Source organism: Salmo trutta, chromosome 30, assembly GCF_901001165.1.
Source record: "Salmo trutta chromosome 30, fSalTru1.1, whole genome shotgun sequence".
NCBI lineage: Eukaryota > Metazoa > Chordata > Actinopteri > Salmoniformes > Salmonidae > Salmo > Salmo trutta.
In genome coordinates, this window is record NC_042986.1 from 11,538,482 (window position 1) to 11,561,772 (window position 23,291).

Sequence of the window (23,291 nt, forward strand, 5' to 3'; positions counted from 1 at the left end):
GAGATTCTGAATCGGCGCCTGAAAAAGGGTTTTCCACCACCATGAACAAAACACCAAATTATGGAATTTTCAGGGAATAATGGTGTCACATCCCTCCAATAGAGTTCCAGACACTTGTAGAATCTCTGCCAAGATGCCTTGAAGCTGTTCTGGCTTGTGGTGTCCCAACTCCCTATTAAGACACTTTATGTTGGTGTTTATTTTGTTAGTTACCTGTAGCATGCATAGGCCAGTCACGGGTCTGTGGGGATGTTCACAATTGCTGTAATAATCTGCCAGAATCTTGAACAGCATTGATCACTTGCGCCATGTACTTTTAATGTAATCTCAACTGCAATCTAGGTCATTTGGTTCTGCTATTAGATGATAACCCAATCTGTTGTATAAATAAACAGAAAATCTGACATGTGCTTTTAAATGGTTGAAAGCATAGTGATGGACATTTGGGTGACAGCTAAACTAAAAATCAGACATTGTTTTTCCATTGGAATTTGGTGGTGCTTATAGATGGTTGAAAGCATAGTGATAATACATTGGAAATTCCAACTAACTTTTGGCTGTCTTTCAGACTGGGTGAATATAGGTTGTAATGTCATTGATCAACGTTATCAACCAATTATACAATTATCTGCGTTGAAATGCCGTGGTGTGCCCGGCACAGTGGGTATTGTAGTAGCCATGTTTGTCTAAATGAATGGCACACTTGGAGAGTTGCACTGTACAGAAGGACCTCACCCAGTGGAAGCCTCCTACTCAGCCCAGTAGACTATGAAACCCCTCAAGACATTTCCCTACTCTGTGGACTTCATATTTATCTTGCCTGTGCATGGGGTCTGACAATGAACTACAACTCGTCTTAGGCTGCTTCCAGTCGTCACTGGCCAGGCCATCATTGTAAATTAGAATTTGTTCTTGTCTCACCTTGATAAATAAAAGGTTATGTATTTTAAGGTTTTTATTAAGTTTGTTTTTACACTACATCAGTGATGAGACAAATCAAGCCAATAGGTCAGTTTGTGAGAAGTGAATGTAAATGAATGGGATTGTCTTGCATCATCAAGTCAAGCGGTAAACAGAATGAAGTAACAGTCCTGCCTGCAGTTTTATTGTGATAACACTCACTGTAAGGACATCATCACTACAGTATACCAACCCCAAAATGTTTGAACACAAACAACTTGTATGAAAACTAAGAAAACACAAAAAAACAGAATAGCATTAATGTAAGTAAACAATACTAAAAATGACTTTAGTCAAACAATGTTACAGAAATAAGCTGAGAATGTGTTATTACTTCCAGTTGACAGTGGTTGTTTTACCATGATCTATTTTCATATGTACCTGTGCCTCCTGTTGCAATAGAAAAAACTGTAACATAATCAGAAATAACACTACAAAAACATATACATTTTCATAAATAAAATTAAACCATTCTAATAAAATAAAGCATCTATAATGAAGGCAATCTTCAAAGAAAATATATGACCAGTAATTCATGCAGGCTAGATTGGTATTCATGCCAACAAAATCTGAAACACAGTCCGGATGAGGGAGAGGAAAATGGTGATCAGCATCTGATAAAATATTGTCATTAGCCCCATTTATACCTGCATCCTTTGTCCTGATCTTGTCCACATTCTGATTGTGCCCACATTTTTAGACAGGTGTAGATAATCAAAAGACACATTGTGATCTGATCATCCTGCCTACCTCCAGATGTAGTCAGACACGCATTGTGTCTGGATATCTTACAAGTCTAGACAGATCTGGACAGAGAAACCATTTATATAATAATTATTCCGCCCTCTAAAATCATTGACAGGTGGGACCATTAACTGATTAGATCAACATGTCTTACAATAAATCAATATTATTTTGAAAGAATAGCTATGAAATAATTTGTATAAAAAGGAAGGGACCAGGAAATCTGGTCACAATGCCGACACAGTGGGAAAGGTGACACCTAGTCAGTCGCACAACTGAATGCATTCAACCGAAATGTGTCGTACGCATTTAACCCAACTCCTCTGAATCAGAGAGGAGCTGCCTTAACGTTCAAGGCGCCTGGGGAGCAGTTGTTATTGTTGGTGCCTTGCTCAAGGGCAGAAAAGCAGATTTTTCCACTTTGCCAGCTCAGGGATTTGAAAAAGTGACCTTTCAGTTACTGGCCCAATGCTCTTAACCTCTAGGCTACCTGCTGCCCTGGACGAATAACAGACATTTTAATACCATGTGTAGACATGTTTCATGAAATGTTTGCACAATCAGAATGTAGACAAGATCAGGACAAAGGACCCATGTTAGCACCAGGTATAAAACAGGGATATAGAAATAGAATGAGAACTCATCTACGGAATCCATCAGCCCAGTCGCATCATATGCAACCATGTTCTGATTCCACCCTATGGTTCCATAACAGGTTCCTAGCAGTATAGCTCTGGACAAATCTCCAGATACATCTCTCAACGGTTATCAAATCTGGTTTAGTGCTCAAAAACCTTTTTGTGGTTGTGTTGGCTTTTGGAATGTATGGGCTCATGCTATTGATTCTGAAGGATGATGTTGGCTCTCACTTTAAACAACCGAAAAGTGGAAAACAGCTCCATAGTTACTTGATTATGTAAAAAGAAAATGATATAACCGTAATCAAGACGAAACACTACTACTGCCTGCCCTAGATGCCCATGTATGGGCAGCTTGTGCTTTCCCCAACATGAGACCTTCATACCCAGCCAGTCTATTAGTCCAGTCAATAATAGGCAAACTGATCGTGAGTTTTGACAGAGTGGCAGGCAAGTAAATAACATGGGGATGACACAACTGCACACATGCTCTGTCACAGAAGGGGCACAGTGTAATGTAATGACAGTCCTATAGTGATCTCATCCATGCATCTATGCATTTGATCATTATAAGCAGTTAATCACTATAACCGCATTCACTATAAGCAGAGTGCACTATAACGTTTTTCTACCGTCTGTCTGTAGTATCATAATGAGGTGTATGTTTTCACAGTAAACCTAAAATGGCACTAATGGCTGAAACAGTCAGGATGATATCCCCTGAACCATTAGTCCATGTAGTGTGTTACACTGGGTTGACGTCGTGGTTCTGGTTGAGATTGAGGTTGTGGTTGTGCAGGGCCTGATTGCGGTGGTGTCGGTGCAGGTGGATGGAGTTGGCCTCGGGCAGGTCGATGGGTTCGAAAGTGTTGGATACGGCGGGCATGAACTGGCGGAAGATACTGACGCTACCATGCCAGAAGGTGGGCTGGGGCAGGCGGCCCGTGGGGGTCCAGGTACGGGTTGAGGGGTCGTAAGCTTCCACCACGTCAGACAGCTCAAACGTGTTGTCATAGCCACCAGACACGAAGAGACGACCGCCCAGCGCTGCCACACTGCCTCCTACATGGACCTGAAGGAGAAAAAATGTGATTATCAGTTGAGAATACGCCAATCTTAAAACAAAACTTGTGTAGTCTGCAATTACAGATACACATGCATTACATATTTTGATAAGAAATACTATTGTCAAGGCTGATGTAAAAAGTGGGTCAAGCCATAAGACTTAACACCTCGAGTGTGTCACATACCTGTGTCATGGGGCTGATCTTGTCCCATCCATTCTTCTGAGGGTTATAGACGTCGACCTCTGCCGAGTCATCCCTAGAACGCAAGAATCTACAGTGAGAAATGTCACGCCTAGCCAAAATCATATACCATTCATCCTCCTTTTGTCTGTTTGCTGATGATAGGCAGTTTTTTTTAACATTAGAACAGAATAATTGACCTGTATGTAATACCACATTATGTAGAGTTATTTAAAAGAAATCTCATCCAACTGTTATAAAGTTGATCCCATTGAGATTAAAAACGTTTTTTTTTTTTATACAGTCGCACATTCCTGTCCATATTCTCCTCACCTGACAAAGTATATGAGCCCATTGAGAGTGACCGTTTTGGGAGCGAAGGACCATGGCGGCAGCTCGCCACAGTTGACTAGGGTCCATCGATTGGCTTCCGAATCATAGCACTGGATGGCCATGTTATCCTCCCCCGTGGTGGTCATGGAGCCAATGGCGTAAAGGCGCCCCCTGCAGGTGGTGGTGGAACAGTTGTCCATGGCGTGCAGCATGGGGGGCAGGGCCTCCCAGCAGTCCAGCGCATGGTCGTAGCGCTCCGTGCTGTCTGGCGCCACCACGTACAGCTGGCCCTTGAGGACACAGGAACTGTGGTACTCCCGGGCTTTCAGCATGGGCGACACCTCGGTCCACTCATTGACGCTGGAGTTGTAGCGCCACACGCCGTCGTAGAGTCGTGAACCATCAGATCCTCCTAAGGACAGGAGAGAAGGGTGTCAGAGATGGAAGAGATCCACAAAAATACATCCTGTTCCTCATATGCAGTCAAGTAGCTACAGTGCATTTGGAATGTACTAAGACCCCTTGATTTTTTCCATATTTTGTTACGTTACAGCCTTGTGCTAAAATGAATTAAATAAAAAATTTTCCTCAATCTACACACAATACCCCATGATGACAAAGTGAAAACAAGTCTTTAGAAATGTTTGCAAAAATAAATAAATAAATAACTTATGTATTCAGTAAAGTATTTAGACACTTTGCTATGAGACTCGAAATTGAGCTCAGGTGCATCCGGTTTCCATTGATCATTTACATTTAGTCATTTAGCAGACGCTCTTATCCAGAGCAACTTACAGTAGTGAATGCATACATTTCATACATTTTTTTTTTCCTGTGCTGGCCCCCCGTGGGAATCGAACCCACAACCCTGGTGTTGCAAACACCATGCTCTACCAACTGAGCTACAGGGAAGGCTAATCCTTGATCATCCTTGAGATGTTTCTACAACTTGATTAGAGTCCACCTGTGGTAAATTCAATTGATTGGACATGATTTGGAAAGGCATACACCTCTATATAAAAGGTCCAAGAGTTAACAGTGCATGTCAGAACAAAAACCAAGCCATGAGGTCGATGGAATTGTCCGTAGAGCTCCTAGACAGGAGTGTCGAGGCACAGATCTGGGGAAGGGTACCAAAACAATTCTGCACCATCATTCTTAAATGGAAGAAGTTTGGAATCATCAAAACTCTTCCTAGAGCTGGCTGCCCAGCCAAACTGAGCAATCGGGGGAGAAGAGCCTTGGTCAGGGAGGTGAACAAGAACCCGATAGTCACTCTGACAGAGCTCCAGAGTTCCTCTGTGGAGATGAGAGAACCTTCTAGAAGGACAACCATCTCTGCAGCACTCTACCAGTCAGGCTTTTATGGAAGCCACTCCATAGTAAAAAGGCACATGACAGCCCGCTTGGAGTTTGCCAAAAGGCACCTAAAGACTCTCAGACTATGAGAAACAAGATTCTCTGGTCTGATGAAACCAAGATTGACCCTTTGGCCTGAATGCCAAATGTCATGTCACTACGTGACACCATCATTACGGTGAAGCATGGTGGTGGCAGCATCATCATGCTGTGTGGATGTTTTTCAGCGGCAGGGACTGGGAGACTAGGGGAAAGATGAACGGAGCAAAGTACAGAGAGAGATCCTTGATGAAAACCTGCTCCAGTGTGCTCAGGACCTCAGACTGGGGCGAGGGTTCACCTTCCAACAGGACAATGACCCTAAGCACACAGCCAAGACAACACATGAATGGCTTCGGGACAAGTCTCTGAATGTCCTTGAGTGGCCCAGCCAGAGCCCGGACTTGAACCCGATCAAACATCTCTGGAGAGACCTGAAAATAGCTGTGCAGCGACGCTCCCCATCCAACCTGACAGAGCTTGAGAGAATCTGCTGAGAAGAATGTGAGAAACTCCCCAAATACAGGTATGCCAAGCTTGTAACATCATACCCAAGCAGACTTGAAGCTGTAATTGCTGCCAAAGGCGCTTTAACAAAGTACTGAGTAAAGGGTCTGATGACTTATGTAAATGTCATATTTCATTTTTTTTAAATATACATTTGCAAAAATGTCAAGTCTTTGCATCGTCATTATGGGGTATTGTGTGTAGATTGATGAGAAAAACAATTTCATCAATTTTTGAATAAGGCTGTAACGTAACAAAATGTGGAAAAAGTAATGGGGTCGGAATACTTTCCGAATGCAATGTGGTGCTTATTGAAAACCCTTTGCTGTTCGAGCAGAGAGGAAATCCCCAAGAGGTCAACCTGACATGAGATCTGGGTATCAGCTTTATGTGGAAGTGGCCCTCCACAATATTTGCAGTTTTTTTACATGATGAATAACTTGGAAACAGAATAATGCTACGAGCCCACCAGACATCCCACCAGGGGTCTTTCCACAAATCCAGAACATAGTCAAGAAAGCGTACAGTATTATACAGAGCCATTATTGCATGAAACTCCGTTCCATCTCATTTTCCAAATGAAAGCAAACCTGGTTTCAAAAAACAGATAATGCAACACCACATGGCACAACAATTTGACCTAGATAGTTTGTGTCTATGTATTGATATGTAGGCTACGTGTGACTTATTAAAAATTGATGTAGTTCTGTCCTTGAGCTGTTCTTGTCTATTAAAGTTCTGTATTATGTCATGTTTCATGTGGACCCCAGGAAGAGCAGCTGCTGCTTTCGCAACAGCTAAATGGGGATATACACTTTCAATACTTTAATCAAATGCAATATCTTCTTTCAGTTTCCTGGCCATGTGCTGTACTCACATTCTGTGTCCGTATAGATGTAATGACAATATTGCCACAAGGACGTTGAATCAAAGGTACCCTACTAAATCAACCTGTCAGCATGAAGACACCTTTCATAAAACCAGCCCATTCCCCAATCATGTGTCCTGTGCTGCAGCCATTTGCTCCTTCTGATCCTGCTGCCAGCGATGGTACATATGAGAGCACTGCTAATGATTTATGACCCCTATCACTGACCAGAATTACAGGCAGTGTTCGAGGGCCTGGGATGTTCTCAGTGGAAACACTGTCTTCTCCTGAACCTGAAGGCCACGCCGTAATGATGATTGCCCCTCATTTAGACCTGGGTTTAAGTAGCCTACTATTTAAAATCACTTCCAATATGTTATCTGTGCTTGATTGAGCTTGTCTGGCTTAACAAAACAATAGTCCCAAAATGGTAAACCCTGCATGTCTAGCACTACAGGCAGCTTCAAATACATACTCAAAGTATAATACAGATTTCAAATTGTATTTGAACCAATGATGTACACTACCATTCAAAAGTTTGGGGTCACTTAGAAATGTCTTTTTTTTTTTAAGAAAAACACTTTTTGTCCATTAAAATAATATCAAATTGATCAGAAATACAGTGTAGACATTTAAATGTTGTAAATGACTATTGTAGCTGGAAACAACTGATTTTGAAATGGAATATAGGCGTACATAGGCCCATTATCAGCAACCATCACTCCTGTGTTCCAATGGCACGTTGTGTTAGCTAATCCAAGTTTATCATTTTAAAAGGCTAATTGATCATTAGAAAACACTTTTGCAATTGTGTTAGCACAGCTGAAAACTGTTGTTCTGATTAAAGAAGCAATAAAACTGGCCTTCTTCAGAATAGTTGAGTATCTGGAACATCAGCATTCGTGGGTTCGATTACAGGCTCAAACATGGCCAGAAACAAAGAACTTTCTTCTGAAACTCGTCAGTCTATTCTTGTTCTGAGAAATGAAGGCTATTCCATGCGAGAAATTGCCAAGAAACAGAAGATCTCGTACTACTCCCTTCACAGATCAGAGCAAACTGTCTCTAACTAGAATAGAAAATGGAGTGGGAGGCCCTGGTGCACAACTGAGCAAGAGGATAAGTACATTAGAGTGTCTAGTTTGAAAAACAGACGCCTCAGAAGTCCTCAACTGGCAGCTTCATTAAATAGTACCCGCAAAACACCAGTCTCAACATCAACAGTGAAGAAGCGACTCCAGGATGCTGGCCTTCTAGGCATCTGTGTTATTTTGCCCATCTTAATTTTTTTATTGGCCAGTCTGAGATATGGCTTTCTTTGCAACTCTGCCTAGAAGGCCAGCATCCTGGAGTCGCCTCTTCACTGTCGACGTTGAGACTGGTGTTTTGTGGAGGAGTATTTCTGTCTGTAATAAAGCTCTTTTGTGTGGAAAAACTCATTCTGATAGGCTGGGCCTGGCTATCAGGCCCAGCCCCACTTGAGAGCCAGGCCTACCCATGGCTGCGCCCCTGCCCAGTCGTGAAATCCATAGACTAGGGCCTAATTAATTTATTTCAATTAACTGATTTCCTTATGAACTGTAACTCAGTTAAATCGTTGGAATTGTTGCATGTTGCGTTTATATTTATGTTCAGTATAATTTCTAAACTATGCATTAAGGTGTCTGTAATAGTATAAACGTGGAAAAACAAATGTAGACATTAATAACTGCATTCCTATATCTTCCAAAATACTTTTTACAACAGTGGGGGAGTGCCAAGATGGAGGAACAGTGGCTCTAAACAGTGTCAGTCATCTAGTGTATATATAAATATTTGATGTGTATCCAGGTCTGTCTCTCAGTGATGAGCCCATGGACCACTGCTGCAGTCTTAGCAGGACACCATATCCCTCCCGCCTAGCTAACTCACCACAATTCTCTTCTCTCTCACATATAGCAAGAGTAGCTAGCTGCTGTGGTTTATTTATACTCACACTGCCTGCCTGCTATTTCACAAGATGCAAAATGGCTGGAAAGCTGCAGAGCATTCTGGTAACAGAGTGACTAAGACACCACACAGCAACTGTAACCACATACGTACACTGCAGTCCATTGTAAAGTTAAACTCAATGTAGATTATAGCTGGATACAATAATGTGTTTAAACATATAGCCTGTGTTAAATCTTAAAAGAAAGATGATATGCTGCTATATCCAGTAAAATCAAACTCCAATACCTTTTATACTTTGTCACATGTGAAACTACTTAATACCATCATAAATCCATTATAAAGTACACCTTAATGATAAGTGTTACCAAAACTTAAATAGTGTGGGCAAGTGTACAGTATGTCAGGACATTGTCAACTTACCTGTGACATACATATCGTTGCCCAGGGCAGCTATACTGTAGCCCCCTCCCAGGTGATCAGGGAACTCAGCCAGATAGCGCCACTGTCCAGTCTGAGGGTTGTAACAGTCCACAGTGACCAGCTCATCGCAGTCCTGGTCACAGCCTCCCACCACAACCAGGATCTCCGCCAGTCCGGTTGAGGGCCGTGGCCGCATGCGTTGGCAGGGTCTGTCGTGGCGGTCGTACTCACACGACTGGAAGCTCCGGGCCTCACTCACCATTCTCAGGCAGGAGGGGGATAGGTAGACCAGTGGGTCGCTCTCCACGTGGGCGAGTAGATAGAACCGGCGCACGAAGGGTAGTCTGACCTGCTGCAGCAGCTCGGGCCAGTAGTGGAGCCGCCTCTGTAGGTCTGCTTTGAGCCAGCGCACCGCAATCTGATAGGCCGTCTCCTCCTTGTCCACACACAGTGCGTCGTCCGACACAAACTCCAGCAAACGTTTCCAGGGCAACCGCTCAAAGTCCTTGCCTTTGGCCAGATCCACAATGTTCTTGAGGACAAAGCGGCGTGCGCTGACGGCTAGATCACGGCAAGCGTAGGCCTCGGCAAAGTCCTGGATCTCCAGGCAGTTGGAGACGTCTAACCTCTGCTCAAGGAAGGCACAGCAGGCCTCTTTGACCGAGGGGAACTGGAACAGGTCAGCAGTCTTCAGCAGAAGATCTACATTATCCTGGGTGACTGTGACTCGGCCTGTATAACAGAAGTCCACCAGCAGGCCCAGCAGTTCAGCAGACACCTCGTGAAGGACCACACGGTCCATGGCGCTCTCTCTCAATGTCCCGGCGAACATGGCCCTGAAGTAGGTGCTGGCTGCGGCCAACACGGTGCGGTGGCAGTGGAACTCCTGGCCCTCGGCGCACAGAGTGATGTCGAAGAACTTGCGTTCGGCACGGAGCTCGTGGATCCCCCGGAGAAGGTTGAAGGCATGGGCCGTGTCGAAGAAGGGCAGCGTGGACGGCTGCGTCTGGATCACTGGCTTCTCAGATATCACTCCTCCCTCTAACTCCCCTCTGTTCATCACTCCTCCCTCCATCTCTCTGTTTGGATATCTCAAAGAGGTTGTACTCAGAAGACTGGGTTAATCTGAAAAACAGAAACAGCATTATCATTTCTCTTACAATCACTTCTTAACGGGTTCAGATTCACTCACTGTACCATACTCTTAATACATATCCTACAAACCAAAAACACATTAAATAAATAAGCAACACTAAGAATTCAACAGAGTTAGCAAGGCAGGCTACTTACAGAAACCGGTGGTATTTTCAACACAAATAACAACTAGCTAAATTACAGTAAAACCAACGATGAGGATCCCCCTGCCTGATGAGACCTACTGGGCAAATTAAAACAGGAAAACAACACAGTGAAAAAATCAGTTGCCTGTGTTCTAGAAGGTACCACTGCAATTTGGACAGCTCCAGTGACTATGAGCAGCTCCCTGTCCGTGTTTAAGAAAGAGAGCTCTGGGTCTATAAATACACCGACAGGCAGTGTCCATTTCCACTGTGTGGGGAGGGGTGTGTGTGTGTGGAGTACGCCTAATACGTTGTGGATTACCTCAACTCCCATATCTCTGTCTGCCTAACATACGTCCTCCTATCAGCCCCCCCGAAGTTAGTGTCAAACTAGAGCCAGCCTGCAAGCCAGCCAGCCTGCCACTGGCCTGCTGACAGTCACCCTCAGACCCAAACATTGCACTCCCTGTCATAATACCCACAAATCATCTTGTTAAAAACACCGGACAGACAAAAGCAACCATGTGTTCTAACCAGGCCAAACACAATAAATACCTACTTGACAAAAAGAAAGTCTCACAGTTCTCTGAAAACTGTTGTAAAACTATTAATCACCTAGCATGCCACAACATAAGGAGAGCTCCCTGGTTTCGTACCGAAAAGTTATAACAAGTCTGCTCTAATGGAAAACATCCATGACAAGGAGGGAGTCTCAAAAGAAAATGTTACAACGTTTTAGGAGCTGGTTTAAAACTGAGTCACAAGATTCACACACTCACTGGAAAGTTATTTCTTGCTAATCTGTAATCTTCTAGACTTAGCCTATTTGTAAGACGATTATCAGGTCAAATTGTACAATTCATATTGAACATCGACACGGAAGTGAACTCATCATCAATGCTATTCTACATGTTATGTCATTGGGGAGCTTCAACAACAACCAGTCATCAGAAGGTTCAGTAAAACCTTTGGGATGGATTCATGGCTATTAGTATCCAACATGATTCCAGGTGGGATTACAGGAAAATCATGTCTACTTAAAATACACAGGTCTTTACAGAGACGAGCTTCATAAAGGCCTTCCATGGCACAAAAAAAACAAAAGATGCAGAGTGTAGAACCTCAGTGGAGCACACAGCTCACATTCCACACCAGGATTCAACAATGCAGCCAACCGTCAGTCGGTGAGCAATGAAACCAACTCCCCCCAAGGACAGAGTGGGCCCCCTAAAGGTTAGCATACTCTACAGAGGTCTGAAACCTGCTCTAGAGTCTGCTCTGCTCTTTAATACTTCTGGGTAAGTGATTGTTTCAGGTTGAAAGGGATAATTGCATTTCCTTGTACTGTACTAGGATCTGGTTCACCAATTCTACATACGTCTATGAAGTCAATGTGTTAGGCTATAACTCCTATAGTACTGCATTATTATACAAGCCAGCAACTGCCTTTCTGGTCATTTATTAAATTGCATTTTGCCATATCACATTATAGTACATTCAATTGGACAATATAAATCCACACTACTATTCCTTCTCACCCTCATCTTGGTGTGCAAGTAAGTATGATAGCCTACCCAGCTAGCACCTTTGCTTCCTTGGAAGTTGTGGGAACATACATTTTCGGTTTCTTGTTGGTTCTGGGAACGAAGCCATAAGTTTCCTGACCAGTAAAACGGAACTTTTTTTTTTACATTCTGAGAACGGAAGTAAATATTTTGCCAGTTCTGAGAACGTACATTTTTAGTTTGCATGGAGGTTCTGAGAATGTTTTACTATGGTTCCCTGAACGTTTTCCTTGGAGGTTTTTTGAATGTTCTGAGAACAGAAATTATAGGTTATTTGAAGGTAATTCAATAATGTTCTGAGAACATGTTTCAATAAGACTTTTAAGAAACACTGCTTGCTTAGTTTGGGTTAACTGTTTTGAACTTCAAGCACAGATACTGTAGGACACATGGAAATGAATTTGCTTAGACATTAATCATGTGAACAGCTTTTTTTGATTGTGACACGGTATCAGTGAGATTCAAACCTATGATTTTCTGTTCTCTATCCCTGGAATTCGTCTGGTAATGAAATGTCAAGAAAATAAAGTTGTTTTGTTTACATTCCTTAAATGTGCTGAGAATGTTCAAAAGCCAAGCAACTATCTTGCACCATTCCCAGAAAGTTGTGGGAAGGTTGAATGCAAAATAAAACATAGGACAACCACGCTCTCACCAAGCTCTAAGAAAGATATGGTTCTCAGAACGTTATGTGCTAGCTGGATACTCTGTAACTGTACATGAACAACACTGTTTTTTGACAAACATACATGTTAGTACTATATCTGTGGGACACAACATAGAGAGTAGGTAAGTGATTTCCAAAGACCCGAGACAGGTATTAAGCAATTTACGAGTATTGTTTACCAACCTAGAATAGCAGAGTGAAAGCGATAGCCTTCACTCAGAGCGAGGGAGAGAGCAGAGGTGGGTGGAAGGAAAGAGCAGAGGTCGGTGGACTAACTGGCTGGTATGTCAGGACCAGGAGAGGAATACAGAGAGAGTATTGTGACCATCAGGCACCATGTGACTAGAACCTACCCACCAACCCACACAGGAAGCATTTTATGTTTATTGGCAAACGTGGATGATACATGCCACCACCCTCACCACGTTTCATAACAGTAGTGGCCTGTGTGGCTGGCCCAGGAACTAGGATCTTGAATCATGCTCTATAGTTAGGGGGTTTCACCAAGGAGGTCATACTTCCTAAGATAGGACCAACACGGTCAGTCATAGTTCTCAATAAAAAGCCAGTCGTCATCTAATAAGTTGCTGGACTATTTTTCTTGGGTGGAAATGGGGAATGGCTGATGAGCTAAGCTTGGTAATATAGTTGTAATAGATGAATTGCTATGTGCCATTTCCTTCTAAATACACTTGTTGACACCAATGACTGTAGGGTTGACAGTTCAAAATACCAAGAGGTAAATGTCAGACCACATGGTCACAAACAATTTGTTAAGAACATAGAAGAACAAGGCCTCACTTTCAGCCTGAAAGTCTTCTTTAGGTTCTTTTTCTAGAAACATAATATGGCACACATCCTGAAGCTGCAGAGTGAAACCGTAAACAAAATGTTTTTTCAAAAATCCTCCCCAGTGATCCTGGAAAGAAGAACATTGATCTCCATGAATGTGTGCCTACAGCCAAAAGAGTCATTATGTTATGAAGTGTGGTTTCAGAAAGTCTTCAAATCCAGCTATGAAATGTTTATTTGGAATCTTGGCCTATTCTGTGTACATGGTTAGGGTAAATCAAAACCAGACTGAACTGTTTCCTTCCAGTGGGTCCTACTTCACTACTCAGCCAAAACAACAACATATTCTGTTGGCCCCCTGCTGGTAGGCCCTGGTAAACACCAAAGAAGCAAAATCCTATACCTAATTACTCTCAGTTCAAAACCAACACCAAAACCATGGTTCCATAAAGTGCCTAGTCATCACTTAAACTGAGCTATAAATAATATAAAAAAATAAAGAACAGTGATTAGAAACCCAGGATACATTTGAAAAAGTACTAGCCACCAGCAGGCCAATATAAGCCTGGTCGCAGATCTGTTAGTGCTCTCTAATTGCCACATCATATGGTTTGGCAAGACAGCACTAACCGAGCTGGGACCAGGCTAATATTGCACCTGGTAGGTAAACGTCCGTGACAACACAGATGCTGCAGGGCCTGCATACTAGGGGCCCGGAGAACCAACAGAGTGGAGCGAGCTAAAGTTCCGCGTTCTCCACAGCCGATCCCCATGCAGCCTGGATTTAAAAAGGCAACAAACCCAGTCAAGCACTTTCACATTCCATCTGGAGAGAAGAGGGACAGTTTGAGCCCTGAATGTGGTGGGGCTACTTAGATAAGAGTAACACTGGGTGGAGTGGTGGAGGGTAAAGCCTTGTATGCTGACTGATAGCACATTGTCTTTGCTCACCAACCTATAACCTTAAAGTACTTTTCCATAAAAGGTGAGTTCAAGTTCATGTTCTATTTGTCACATGCACAAGTACAGTGAAATGCTTAACTGGCAAGCCGTACCCAACAGTGCAGTATTCAATATCAAAAAAGTATAACTAATAACAAAATAGAATTAATAAAAGAAACACATGAAGTAAGAGACAAGCTACAGTTTATACAGGGTCCGTGCCAGTACCACATTTACAATGTGCAGGGATACTAGAGTATTGAGGTAGATATAGGCAGGGATTAGGAGACTGGTAGCAGGATAAATAATAATAAATAGTATGGCAGCGGCATAAGTGGTGGGTGTGTGCGTGGTGAGATTGTGTAAGTAAGTGTACAGGTGATGGATTAGAATAATGTTCCTAGTCAGAGCCATATCTACAGCTAACTGTTCCCCAATTCCCTGCTTTCAGTTCAGACTTTAGTGAACCTCTCTCTGTAGGTCCCCTGTGGCTCAGTTGGTAGAGCATGGTGTTTGCAATGCCAGCATGGTGTGTGCAACGCCAGGGTTGTGGGTTCGATTCCCACGGGGGGCCAGTACAAAAAAAATGCATGAAATGTATGCATTCACTACTGTAAGTCGCTCTGGATAAGAGTGTCTGTTAAATGACTAAAATGTTAAAAAAAATATTTAAAATGTTTACAATGTAGTTCACCAACCCAAATCCATGCAAGTGTTTCAATTTATGATACAAAGAAATGTATCAAGACTACATTACTACAATATCATAAACCCCACGGCATGAATATTTTTTTCCCCTTTCTAGCAGTACAGACAGTAGGCCCAGAGGCACGTGCCCAATCAGATTTGTCCTGTTAAAGAAAATAAACATTCATTTCTTTATTATTACTTTTTTTCTCTCTATGAAATACTAGCTCCTAGCCACTTGGCAAGATCACATTGGATTGATTAATACAAGTAACAGTCTTTTGGTCGGGAGTAGGCCTAGGCTACTAAACTACTGCAAGTAAAGAGCAAAATAATCCACTTGTTAAGCTACATAACATGCTGGCTAAATGTTGATCAGTGCAAATAAATGAGCCAACTAAACAAGATGATCATGAGCAGCACTCACCTCAACTTAGGCTACAATATGGCTGTAGCAATGCTAGCTAACAAATATTCAAACAGAGATTCAGTGAAAATAAAAATCTGACATTGATTGATTGATCAAGACGAGTTCACATGCTTGTCTCAAAGCAGCTGAAACGGTGCTGGAATAGTTGACCACAAGTAGGTAGGGAGTTGCTTCAAATCTATTATAACATTTGGATGACTTTGGGAGTTTCAGTAAGCAACAATTTGATGCCTTCAATTGCATTAGCCTACTTCATTCCAATATTTTCATAATTCAGTGATATTTATTCCACACAGTAATTATTTATGGATCCATCCAGTTGTGGTTAAGAAAACAGTGCATGTGGTGGGCTATGCGAAGAGATGGATGAAGTAACATGCCTAGCAACCATTAAGATCTTAAGAGCGTAGTGCATGCCAATTAAGCATTAAGGCTGCATTTCATACTAAACCGTAGGCAGAACTTTACCACAATCATGACTAGATCGGTTGGCGGAAATAAAAGTAAAGTCTTTGTCTCCGGCAATACCTTTCATTTATAAAGAAAAGTTGACAAAAAGTTGGCGGGATGCTAAAGTTGGCGGAAAAACGTCTTGGTTTAATATTGTAATATTGTGCACCAGGTGCAATGCGTCAAGAGATAGAAAATACAAGCGACAGAACCTACCGGCGTCGCAAAAAGTTGGGTAAACATCACTTTCCTGTGGATACCCTATCTCCACCTCCTACTGCCAATAATAATAATAATAATGTTATTCAACATTCTGGCTTGTAGAGACTATAGCATCTTTTGTAAGGCGACTTCAGCCAGACTGAAAATCCATGGCGTAACCATGGTAACAGGCTGAACTTTAGGCAACTAGCTTGTCTAACTATCTTAGCTGGCATGCCTGCTGGCAAGGTTGGTAGACTTTAGAAAAGTATGCAATAACTAAACGCAGGGGTTGCATTTTCAAAACTCAGACCTTCAAAATAAAAAAATGGTGTTTTAAACCATTTCTCCTGTGTTTTATATTGAAAGTCAAAAGTATATTTTTTTTGCTTCAATAGTGATCAGGGGCGTGCAACTATAGTTTTCATTCACAGATAATACATTAGTAGAACACATTCGGCTGAAAATAGCTTCATTTTCATCAGATGACAACAGAAGTGCAATGCTATTGACTAGCAGCCACACATGAGCTTACAATGAAAAAGCAAGGTATCTTTCGCAAAAACATTGCACATATTTCTAATGTTTATCATAGAAAGAATGTAGCCAGCCACATTTCCTAGTGTTTTGGTTGAAATCAATCTTACATTTTACCAAAGAAATGAAGGCTACACTGAGAGAAAAGTAGCTCCACATCAATCAGAGCGCTGTCTGCTGATAGAATGCCTGTTGGTGAATTCTCAGAGCGGAGAAGTGTAACTGAAACACAAAATGAGTCTGATGCTGAGCAGAAATTACAATAAGAAGAATATTGTATAAGATATTTATTTTGTGTTTTATATTTCTTTCTGTGTGAAAAACGCAGAATTGTTTTAACGCGAACCCTGTAAGTTACTGAATAACACTGAAATTCCTTTTTTACCCAGATTTTAGCAGAGATGCAGATAAGCATATTTAGTTTCTTTAAAAAATAAAAAAAAAAAACAGTCAGGAGGATACAGACATAGAATTGGGCATAATGATTATTGCTCTACATTGCAAGAAAAAGCTGTTTCAGGTGTTTGAATGGAAAATTATCTAATTTATGGACGGGGGCTACCACACAGGCATTCACTTTGTGCCCCCTCCGATTTTGGGGGTGCATGTCGCCCCTGAGTAGGCCTAATCCGCATTAGATTCTGTTCATTATAAACAAGGAAAACTATTAAAGATTGACAAGTATCCTACGAGTTACCCATGTCTTTGTTTATGCGATATAACAGCATATACCACCTCCTAAATCATGTAGAACTCCATTATTATTTAATGTCAGTATACTGTCCAATCACGACGGTCTGTCTCCTTTCCATCGTGGAAAAACAAATCCTTCTTCGCAGACATAAAATATATAAATCATTAAGTAAATACACTTACCAAATGTAACGTATTCTAGTCAACGAATGGGTTATAGTTTTAAAAGATTTACATGTGTTTACGTTTCCTATCTGAAAATAAACTTTGATGTTGCTTCTCTTCTCCAGTTATCTGCGCCATGATCCCGCGTCGTGTGAAGAATTGGGACAGCCACAGATTATCCATATTTCCCAGATACTCTAGTGGCCGCTCTAACCATGAAAATAAATGTCTTCAAAAATGGAAGGCAGGAGGCAGGAGGCAAGATCATTCTAGCCAATGAGAGGGCAGAAGCATGTGAACAACAGGTACAACTGTTTCCACTGGTTACCAAAGCCACAAAGTCAAAATCGGCTCTATCGTAAAGATGAATAAAATAAAAATAAATGTGCTTTTTCGTCTTCATTGAAAGTTAGGGTTAGGCATAAGGTCAGCAGCGTGATAAATGTTAGGAAGATGACTTGTGGCTAAGGTAACTAGTGACGACCAGGCATAACTCCCCAATAAAGTGTTATTTTTTTCTCAAAGTGGCCGGGATGTCACCTCTCCTACTTATATCAGTACACTCGTAACAACCTAATCATTACGAAACGTATATTTGATCAAATAAGCCACACGTAGAAAATAAACCATTACATGTGTCGTTCACCAAATTCGACACAGATTGACCACACAAAAACTCCTCGCTTGGTGAGTGAAAAAAACGAAAACCCGCCACCTGCTGGAGATGATACATTTTGGGGCCAGTTATCCCTCTCGCTTCGACTCTTCCTCTCTGGTACAGCCTCAAAACGTGCTTCTTCTTCTTCTTCTTCGTCTTCTTCGGTATAGTGACGGTCCACACAAAAATAAACGTTTAGGGTGCATGCCACCACCTACTGTGCCAAAGGCCTGTGCTATCCGGGATCCTTTGAAAGTTCCTACCCCTTTGAAGCGAACATTTAAAAAGGTTTAAGGTAAGGGTTATTTTTAGGGTCAGGGTAGGGTTACGTTTTAGGGTATGGACGTAACAAGTTTCAAAAATGTGCACTGACCCTGTGCCAAATGCTCCTCATTGGATACAGTAGTTGGCACAGTGTGACATTCACAACTTGTTACAATGTGGTTACATACAATGTAGCAAGAACCTAAAACCTAAACACTACTGGATAAATATATATTTTTTATCACCATATTTCTCCTTAACAATCCATTTTTTTGGTGTCTTCTTCATGCTGTTGCTTGAATCTGCATCATGCAGTTATGGGCTATTTTTTAAAATTTAAATTGAGAGACTCTGTTGCAAATTAAACCATATTGCACACATGAATTGTCAACATTTAGTTATGCTTTTGTTATAAAAGGTACATTTTATTTATTAGAAGTGCCCCCCTCCCTCTGGAAAGGAAGGGGGCGAGAAATTGTCAAGAAACTGAAGATCTCGTACAACACTGTGTACTACTCCCTTCACAGAACTGTGCAAACTGGCTCTAATCAGAATAGAAAGAGGAGTGGGAGGCGCAACTGAGCAAGAGGACAAGTACATTAGAGTGTCTAGTTTGAGAAACAGACACTTCACAAGTCCTCAACAGGCAGCTTCATTAAATAGTACCTGCAAAACACCAGTCTCAACGTCAACAGTGAAGAGGCGACTCCGGGATGCTGGCCTTCGAGGCAGACTTGCAAAGAAAAAGCCATATCTCAGACTGGCCAATAAAAATAAAAGATTAAGATGGGCAAAAGAACACAGACACTGGACAGAGGAACTCTGCCTAGAAGGCCAGCATCCTGGATTTGCCTCTTCACTGTTGAGACTGGTGTTTTGCGAACCCACAAATTCTAATGCTCCAGATACTCAACTAGTCTAAAGGCCAGTTTTATTGCTTCTTTAATCAGAACAACAGTTTTCAGCTGTGCTAACATAATTGCAAAAGTGTTTTCTAGTCAGTTAAGAATAAATTCTTATTTTCAATGACAGCCTAGGAACAGTGGGTTAACTGCCTTGTTCAGGGGCTGAACGACAGATTTGTACCTTGTCAGCTCGGGGATTTGATCTTGCAACCTTGCGGTTACTAGTCCAACACTCTAACCACTATGCTACGCTGCCGCCCCATTGATCAATTACTATCAGGTATGAAAGTAAGACCCAGATGCAGACTGTTGAAGTAACAATGTTTAATACAGCAATAGCTGCAGGCAAATGACAGGTCAAGGCAGGCAGGGGTCAATAATCCAGAGTAGTGGGGCAAAGGTACAGGACAGCAGGCAGGCTCAGGCAGAGTGGTCAGCCAGGCGGGTTCAGAGACAGGACAGGGTCAAAACCAGGAGGATGAGAGACTGAGCGATGATCAATTAGCCTTTTAAAATGATAAACTTGGATTAGCTAACACAACGTGCCATTGGAACACAGGAATGATGGTTGCTGATAATGGGCCTCTGTACGCCTATGTAGATATTCCATAAAAAATCTGCCATTTCCAGCTGCAATAGTCATATACAACATTAACAATGTCTACACTTTATTTCTGATCAATTTGATGATATTTCAATTGACAAAATATTGCTTTTCTTTCAAAAAAAAGGACATTTCTAAGTGACCCGAAACTTTTGAACTGTAGTGTATACAGTGGGGGGAAAAAGTATTTGATCCCCTGCTGATTTTGTACGTTTGCCCACTGACAAAGAAATGATCAGTCTATAATTTTAATGGTAGGTTTATATGAACAGTGAGAGACAGAATAACAACAAAAAAATCCAGAAAAACACATGTCAAAAATTTTATAAAATGATTTGCATTTTAATGAGGGAAATAAGTATTTGACCCCTCTGCAAAACATGAGTTAGTACTTGGTGGCAAAACCCTTGTTGGCAATCACAGAGGTCAGACGTTTCTTGTAGTTGGCCACCAAGTTTACACACATCTCAGGAGGGATTTTGTCCCACTCCTCTTTGCAGATCTTCTCCAAGTCATTAAGGTTTCGAGGCTGACGTTTGGCAACTCGAACCTTCAGCTCCCTCCACAGATTTTCTATGGGATTAAGGTCTGGAGACTGGCTAGGCCACTCCAGGACCTTAATGTGCTTCTTCTTGAGCCACTCCTTTGTTGCCTTGGCCGTGTGTTTTGGGTCATTGTCATGCTGGAATACCCATCCACGACCCATTTTCAATGCCCTGGCTGAGGGAAGGAGGTTCTCACCCAAGATTTGACAGTACATGGCCCCGTCAAATGATGCGGTGAAGTTGTCCTGTCCCCTTAGCAGAAAAACACCCCCAAAGCATAATGTTTCCACCTCCATGTTTGACGGTGGAGATGGTGTTCTTGGGGTAATAGGCAGTATTCCTCCTCCTCCAAACACGACGAGTTGAGTTGATGCCAAAGAGCTCCATTTTGGTCTCATCTGACCACAACACATTCACCAGTTGTCCTCTGAATCATTCAGATGTTCATTGGCAAACTTCAGACGGGAATGTATATGTATTCTTGAGCAGGGGGACCTTGCGGGCGCTGCAGGATTTCAGTCCTTCACGACGTAGTGTGTTACCAATTGTTTTTCTTGGTGACTATGGTCCCAGCTGCCTTGAGATCATTGACAAGATCCTTCCGTGTAGTTCTGGGCTGATTCCTCACCGTTCTCATGCTCATTGCAACTCCACGAGGTGAGATCTTGCATGGAGCCCCAGGCCGAGGGATATTGACAGTTCTTTTGTGTTTCTTCCATTTGCGAATAATCGCACTAAATGTTGTCACCTTCTCACCAAGCTGCTTGGCGATGGTTTTGTAGCCCATTCCAGCCTTGTTTAGGTCTACAATCTTGTCCCTGACATCCTTGGAGAGCTCTTTGGTCTTGGCCATGGTGGAGAGTTTGGAATCTGATTGATTGATTGCTTCTGTGGACAGGTGTCTTTTATACAGGTAACAAGCTGCGGTTAGGAGCACACCCTTTAAGAGTGTGCTCCTAATCTCAACTCGTTACCTGTATAAAAGACACCTGGGAGCCATAAATCTTTCTGATTGAGAGGGGGTCAAATACTTATTTCCCTCATTAAAATGCAAATCAATTTATATAATTTTTGACATGCGTTTTTCTGGATATTTTTGTTGTTATTCTGTCTCTCACTGTTCAAATAATCCTACCATTAAAATTATAGACTGATAATTTCTTTGTCACTGGGCAAACGTTGAAAATCAGCAGGGGATCAAATACTTTTCTCCCCCACTGTATATATTCACACAATATATAAAACACAGGCAAATCACGTTTTTGACTGCACTGGGCCTTTAAGAATTATTTCATCAAGATGGTGTATTGTCTCTTGTCTTCTGAATGTATTCAGTGAATCATTCCAGCCTCCTCCATCATGTCTTTGGGTGGGTGGTCAAAGTCCCACATTGTCTAATGAATGCCTGGCTTGCAACCAAACCAGGCCTCATTATCATGGGCTTGCTCCTAGCCAGGGCCCAGCTTGGAAATAAATATTTATTTAGATAAAGTCTCTGCCTCAAGGCTTGTCAAACCTTATCTTGATGTCAGTAGAACATGTGTGCATATATTCATGCCCACTTCTCACTTTTAATCCAAAAAGCTTCTGATGCGTGAGATGTCTATTTTTAGATTGTGGTATGGCATTTAATGATGTGCCTTGCTGTTTGATTTGTCTTTTTATTTGTCTTGGAATATGCTGGCTGTCTTGATCCAAAGACCGACTGGTTTCGAGTGGACAGAACAATATCCATACAGCAATTTGTATTACCATATCCTCAATACATAATAACAAAATAAATAAAAAAATGTTTTAGTATGATTTTTTTTTCTTCGCATTACAATTAATTGGTTGTCTTGAGACTGATATATGCTGGTGATAGTCAATCAAAGCTAATCCTCTTTGTAAAGGTCTCAGTAGGCAGGAAATGCAGCTTGTAAAGGCGTCACTAGTCACTCAATAACCATTTTGAAGCATATGAAGGAAAACAGTGGTATACATGACCTTCATGCTTAATTTACAGAACTGCTTATAATTCAGACCATTCTTTGTACCACTTGTTGGTAAGTGAACAATAATAAGATAATGAGCAAAGAAAAGGGAGTCTTGAATGTAAAATAAGTGTTAAATGACCCCTTGTAGTGCAATTAAAACTGGCCTCTCCATGAACTTTCTCTGGGCTCACTTGAGGTTCCCTCAGGCTGTTTAGGCCAGGGAAATGCTGACAGCACAGTACAGGCTCTACTTATAGACGGAACATTGATTGCACTATCACTGCAGTTCTCAATTCATTACTTATGAATCTAAGGATACAGGCAAGAGATTGGAGTTGATAACTTTATTGTCTTTGTTTATTGCTATTGTTCAATTTGTAGGATTCTTCATTAACTTCCTGGTTTAGATTTGCCCTTGAAAAATATTATCCAAATCCTATTTGTTAAAAGCTTTTGTGTAATTCTTATTTCTGTTAGACTTACCTCATTATATGTCTATTATCATGTATCATTGTCACACCCGGATCTGTTTCACGTCTTTGTGATTGTCTCCACCCCTCTCCAGGTGTCGCCCATCTTCCACATTATCCCCTGTGTATTTAAACCTGTGTTCTCTGTTAGTCTTTTGCCAGTTCGTCTTGTTTGTCAAGTCAACCAGCGGTTTGTCTCAGCTCCTGCCTTTCTCCCAGTCTCTCAGTTTCTCATCCTCCTGGTTTTGACCCTGTCCTGTCTCTGAACCCGCCTGCCTGACCACTCTGCCTGAGCCTGCCTGCTGTCCTTTACCTTTGCCCCACTACTCTGGATTATTGACCCCTGTCTGCCTTGACCTGTCGTTTGCCTGCCCCTGTTGCTGTATTAAACATTGTTTCTTCAACAGTTTGCA

The 23,291-nt window shown here is 41.9% G+C and overlaps 1 protein-coding gene across 2 annotated transcripts; it reads right to left on the reverse strand.

The window, feature by feature from the left end:
- Nucleotides 1–1,078: 1,078 nt before the first annotated feature.
- Nucleotides 1,079–17,670, reverse strand: klhl21 (kelch-like family member 21). 2 transcript variants are annotated; one of them, XM_029722736.1, is made up of 5 exons: nt 17,475–17,670; nt 9,048–10,172; nt 3,923–4,334; nt 3,593–3,665; nt 1,079–3,414 (listed from the first exon to the last, which is right to left on the reverse strand). In XM_029722736.1, exons 2-5 carry the CDS (start codon nt 10,120–10,122, stop codon nt 3,088–3,090), a joined length of 1,887 nt encoding a protein of 628 aa, XP_029578596.1. In that variant the 5' UTR covers nt 10,123–10,172; nt 17,475–17,670; the 3' UTR covers nt 1,079–3,087. The 2 variants fall into 2 exon arrangements, with proteins under 2 accessions (XP_029578596.1, XP_029578597.1); XM_029722737.1 differs by lacking the exon at nt 17,475–17,670 and adding an exon at nt 10,338–10,560.
- Between the last annotated feature and the right edge of the window lie 5,621 nt (nt 17,671–23,291).